This window comes from Zingiber officinale, chromosome 1B (assembly GCF_018446385.1).
Source record: "Zingiber officinale cultivar Zhangliang chromosome 1B, Zo_v1.1, whole genome shotgun sequence".
Lineage (NCBI taxonomy): Eukaryota > Viridiplantae > Streptophyta > Magnoliopsida > Zingiberales > Zingiberaceae > Zingiber > Zingiber officinale.
In genome coordinates, this window is record NC_055986.1 from 3294894 (window position 1) to 3300457 (window position 5564).

At 36.7% G+C, this 5564-nt stretch overlaps 1 protein-coding gene across 1 annotated transcript; it reads left to right on the forward strand.

Moving 5' to 3' along the window:
• The first annotated feature begins 204 nt into the window (after positions 1-204).
• On the forward strand, positions 205-4228 carry LOC122047135 (26S proteasome non-ATPase regulatory subunit 14 homolog). Its single transcript, XM_042608216.1, has 6 exons — positions 205-405; positions 541-718; positions 2959-3040; positions 3216-3392; positions 3479-3646; positions 3786-4228. Exons 1-6 carry the CDS (start codon positions 267-269, stop codon positions 3975-3977), a joined length of 936 nt encoding a protein of 311 aa, XP_042464150.1. The 5' UTR covers positions 205-266; the 3' UTR covers positions 3978-4228.
• Positions 4229-5564: the final 1336 nt, after the last annotated feature.

Consider the following 5564-nt stretch of genomic DNA (forward strand, 5'->3'; position numbering starts at 1 on the left):
CTCAGGCCGGGTTCGTCTGTCTGGCGGACCGGATAGTGATTCGGCTCCCCACCATTCTTGACTTGCGGCCCAAGCCAACCGAGAAATACTATTGTCCGTTTGATGAGAATCTGACGGCCAATAGCACACTCTAACAAGAAGGACCCTTTCACTATTACCATTTCGCCCTCTCGCTTGGATCACGTTCTTATATTTGCACGCGAAGGCTTTCGATCTGAGCGGCAGCAGGAAGGGGTGGGGCATCAGGGGGAGCAGCAGACAAAGAAATGCAAGGGATGGAAAGACTGCATCGCATCTTCTCTGGTGCCGGCGGGATGGGCCACCCGCCGACCGATTCCCCGCAACTCGACTCCGCCGAGCAGGTCTACATCTCCTCTCTCGCCCTCCTCAAGATGCTCAAGCACGGTAATTGCGACTGGCGACCCTTAATTTCCAGCTCTTCCTTTTATTATAGTTTGACAACGACGATGCCCATTTTTTTTTTAAAAAAAAATACAATTTAATCTAAGATTAGGGTTTGTTTTGATGTTGGGGAAACAGGGAGGGCTGGAGTGCCCATGGAGGTGATGGGGCTTATGCTTGGGGAGTTCGTGGACGAGTACACCGTCAGGGTCGTCGACGTCTTCGCGATGCCGCAGAGCGGGACGGGCGTCAGTGTTGAGGCCGTTGATCACGTTTTCCAGACCAATATGCTCGACATGCTGAAGCAGACCGGAAGGTCTCTTTTTTTTTTCCTTCTCCTAGAATTTATTTCTTTCGTTACTTTTTGTCAGATTTTCTGATTTGCTCCAGATCTGCGCGCTTGGGATGAATTTACTTCATTTTGTCCACCTTTTAACTGAGTTTGTACTGTTGATTCGAGTTGGAGTTTCTGCTTATGGCTCTAGGGTTTTTCAATTTTGTGGTCTTAAAGACAAATCAATATGCTTCATAACTTATGCCTTCTCTAAGTATATGACAATAATTGATATTGATTTGTGAAGCTATTCACTGTGTTCATAATGATCCTTTGGAGGGAAAATTAATGGGTAGGTTGCAATTCATAGCCTCGTAGGTTGGATCAGTTGTCCAAATATGGGCATCAATTGTTTAAACAAAGTATTCGCCTAGCAGTTTTCACACTGATTATTTTTGGAAAGACAACAATGGGCAAGTAATTTTTTTGAAACAAAATAAGCTGAGTGTTTTCAATAAGACTATCATTCCTTGATTAATTGGCCAGGATCAGCATGCATTTGTTTTCTTAGCTAGGATTTCCTAAATGATACTTTAAATAAATCAATGTATGATACGGGAAAGGATCAACACCATACGAAGATAAAGACAAAAATGGCCTGTGTTTGGAGTGAGGTAGCAGAGTTTTATGTTGATACTGATCTCTGTTTTGGATTTGCAATATTGTTCTGTTGGTTATCCTTTATATAACCTTTTGATTGCATTTCCTTTTCTCAATTACACTCGATAACGTGTGTAGAAGTATGTTTCAGAATGGCAAATGACAATGCACTTTTGTAACTTAAGGCTTTTATGTTGTACTAAATGACTGGCATGAGGCATACATCTCGGTTTGGAGGATGTCGTTATCATTTGCTAAACCAACGCAAGATTTCTTTCAAGTTACTATCTCAACAATTATTTTGTTTGATTTTTTTTTTTACCTTGTTTTGGGGCATGGCAGTAATCATGATTATGAGCATCTCCCTGATAGAACATTATCTTTAATACATAGTTTATTAAAGGTCAATCCTTCTTCATCAAGTTGGTTTGATGTTGTGAAACTATTATATGTTTGCAATTTAGTTGAAAGGAACATCAATTGCACATTAGTTAACTATGATTTCAACTTTCACATTAAGGGCGCGTGCTGTTTTTCATGTTTGATTTGGAGTTTCAAGCTTCAATTAATTGATCATGATTCATCATATTTTACTTATCTATTGTTTCTGGAGAACAATGATGGTTACTTGGTTACTTAATGTTTGTTGTCTTCTAGTATCCACTTTTTCATCAATTTCAAACATCACTTTGCATGTTTGTTAACATCTTACACGAATCAATGCTCCTAATTTTTGTGGTTTCTGTTGTTGCTTAGATAGTTGATTTCTGTATGATACTTTTTCTACTTATAATTTGTTTAACTCATCCTCTCAAGTGTATAGTATTGGTTAACTTCGCCATTTTTAAGTAGTAAGACTATTGAAACTACCATACAATGTGTGGATATATTTCGATTAATTGAACTTGTTTATTGTATGTATTATAGTTCCTTTTGTTTTATTGCCATCTATGAAGTTTTGGATTGTGGTTCATTAAGGATTGGCAAGTGCTGGTTCACCAACATCTAGTATTGATACCCGACACTGCAGCATCTGGAACCTGTTAGCTATCCTAGTTAAATTTAAACAACAGTTCATAGTGAAAATTAATTATGTATTGAAGGGTATGGAGGATCGGGTCTTTATAGGCTAGTAGATCTGGTAGAAGTTGCTCTAGAAAGGTTAGATTTTCTGTCCATTGAGATAACATTAAATATGATGTTCATAGTTTTTATTTTTATTGTGATTTTTGTGGTTCTACTTAGCATAGATGAGATGAAATTTGGAAAGGCTGTGTTGATGACTTTAAATATTCTAATGCTAGATTACTTAGCTACAAATGTGGAAAAAGGTAATGTTGAACCTTTTCCAACTTTTGGTGGGTTTGCTGTGTTAGTCAACTACGCATTAGGGTTGGTGAAAGGTGTCATTGTGTGTCCTCATGGGTTTCAGTGAAATATCTGTCCTAAAGCAGAAACAGTGAGGGTTTTACCTCTTAGCTCAGGCCAATTAACCATACATGTGTGTTTATTCTTATGTTTTAGTTATATCATTCAATCATTTGACTACTGCAGAAATTTTTGAGACTTTAGCTTTTAAATTCTAGATATAGAATTGTTTCATTGTGATTCTAATTTTGCAGGCCCGAAATGGTTGTCGGATGGTACCATTCTCACCCAGGCTTTGGTTGCTGGCTTTCTGGTGTTGATATAAACACCCAGCAGGTATGTAGTCCTCTGCTAATCACCTAAGCCTTTGTTGTTCTGCTGCTTCAATACATGTGCATATGTCTTTGCTCATTCGATTTGACTATGAAATATTTTCAAACTAGAAATAAACATGTATGCAAGATGATCTGATGCCGTTTCACATGATCTTACATGAGATGGCTTTCTGCAGAGTTTTGAAGCCCTCAATCCAAGGGCAATAGCTGTTGTTGTAGACCCAATACAGAGTGTGAAGGGGAAGGTGGTTATTGATGCTTTTCGCTTGATCAATCCTCAGACAATGATGCTTGGGCAGGAACCACGCCAAACAACATCCAATGTTGGACATCTTAATAAGCCATCCATACAGGTTAAGTACATGTTGAATATTGTTCTTCGTCATACTGACTTAGTCGGCTTTCTATACTTGGTTTACATCTCGGTGTTGTTTACCAGGCACTTATCCATGGGCTGAATCGGCATTACTATTCTATCGCAATAAATTATAGGAAGAATGAGCTCGAGGAGAAAATGTTGCTGAACCTGCATAAAAAGAAATGGACAGATGGTTTGATACTCCGGCCATTTGACACTCATTCCAAAACCAACGAGCAGACAGTCCAGGTATGCAATATGTTATGCTACGTCTAAGTGGTGGGTTTTCTGTGATAGAAGATGCTGGAATACTAAACCGTTGTAGTTCACAAAAAATATATAATGTTATAACTCTTGTAATCGTTAAGTATAATTGTTACATCATCAGGAAATGTTGGATCTGGCTATCAAATATAACAAAGCAGTTCAGGAGGAGGATGAGCTTCCACCGGAAAAATTGGCCATTGCGAACGTTGGAAGGCAAGATGCAAAGAAACATCTGGAAGAGCATGTGTCTAACTTGATGTCTTCAAACATAATCCAAACTCTAGGAACCATGCTGGACACAGTTGTATTTTAGAACACGACTTGGGATTCCTTACCGAGATAATCCTCCACTAAACAATCAGATTTAATCTATTCATGACTCCCTGTGTTTTGCTAAAAGAAAAGACGGTAATGCTAGTCTTTCAATTGAACAAGGACAAGGATTGGACTTGCAAGCAAAATCTTATACTATTAATTTTCTCCTGAGATTATTATGCTAAAGAGGGTTATTTTGTGTACTAGTGGAATTTGGTTATTTCATAATTAAATGGGTAGATTTGTCGAGTTCGTTTTTATTGAATTTTCCTCTGGTTCCAACTAAGCTTTGTTAGAGATGTTTTTCCACTGTTCATTCTTTTCTTTGCAAAAGAAAGAAGAACGATATCCATTAAATGATCACATGAAGCTTAATGGAACTAGTGCCTGTGGGCCAACACTCACGTATCAACCATCGTATTCGCTGGCTCCTTTGTACTACATGGTCCTTTGTATTCGCTGACTTATCTTGTTGTTTTTCGATATAATGAAGCTTTTCGAAGCTGTGAATCAAGTATGTTGTCCAGTGTCGAGAAACACAATCTTTTCAATGGATTTAGAATAAGAGATGTCAATAAACCTTCACTTTGAAAGTGTATAAAACAAAATCAGCAAAAATTTGTTTTTCTTCTTGTTTTACGAGTAATTTAATTGGGTCAGAACACTAATTTAATTGTCGGAGTTGTTTGAATGAGTAGGTGCTGTGTTGTTAATGCATTTGTCATGTATCAGTCACTTCTTGTTCACAGACCCATTGCTGCCTCTTGTTTGTCGCCTTGTTACGTTGTCAACACCCTCGAGCTGGATCCCTTGAAGAATCTCCAAATAATTGGTTCAGGAATCTTCAATTTTTTTTTTAAAAAACTCAGATGGAGTGTATCAATAGCCAAAGAACGACAATATAATTATTTGGACTTGCCTTTAGTGTTGCGTGATCAATTATCATAAGCCATAGACATCAACAGTGAGGCATTGTACAATGATTGGAAAAAACACAAACACTAGAACTAAAATATATATGTTGTATAATTTAAAAAAAAAAATCACCCATTTTACTATGATAAATTTGCCCCAGATTCAAAAAAATATTAATTTAATTGTTACCACCAACCTCAAACTTCCATTATTTAACTAAAATTGTTCCTAATTTGTTGACTGATTGAGTAGATACTTTTTATTTTGTTTTTCTTAACCACTGATGTAAAACAACTTTCCTATTGCATGTTAATATATTAATAAACATATTAATCAACTTTAAAATTAAGCCTCGCATACAATCAACGACTCGTTAATTTATATTTTCTTTCAGGGACGCGGATATTTAAATTTAATCAAATTATGCCTGAGTTAATTATTTACGAGTAAAATATTAATTCCTCCACGATACATAATAAATTTAATCAAATCGCCCCTAATCATACATGTTTTTCTTTTAAAAATATTTTTGTTCAATTTACAATATTTATGGAAATTAAGAATTAAAAGTTTCAACGTGTCTTCACCCTTATCGCAAGAGAAACGTAATTAATCTGACAACGTTGTGTCAAACTTGTGACATGTTTAGGTGGAAATTAATTGCACTCGC

Excerpts from the sequence above, each read along its gene's own strand:
- LOC122047135 (XM_042608216.1), top strand. The coding sequence starts at position 267 with ATGCAAGGGATGGAAAGACTGCATCGCATCTTCTCTGGTGCCGGCGGG. Across the intron at positions 406-540 it reads CCTCAAGATGCTCAAGCACG|GGAGGGCTGGAGTGCCCATG; the intron begins GTAATTGCGACT and ends TTGGGGAAACAG. Across the intron at positions 719-2,958 it reads ATGCTGAAGCAGACCGGAAG|GCCCGAAATGGTTGTCGGAT; the intron begins GTCTCTTTTTTT and ends CTAATTTTGCAG.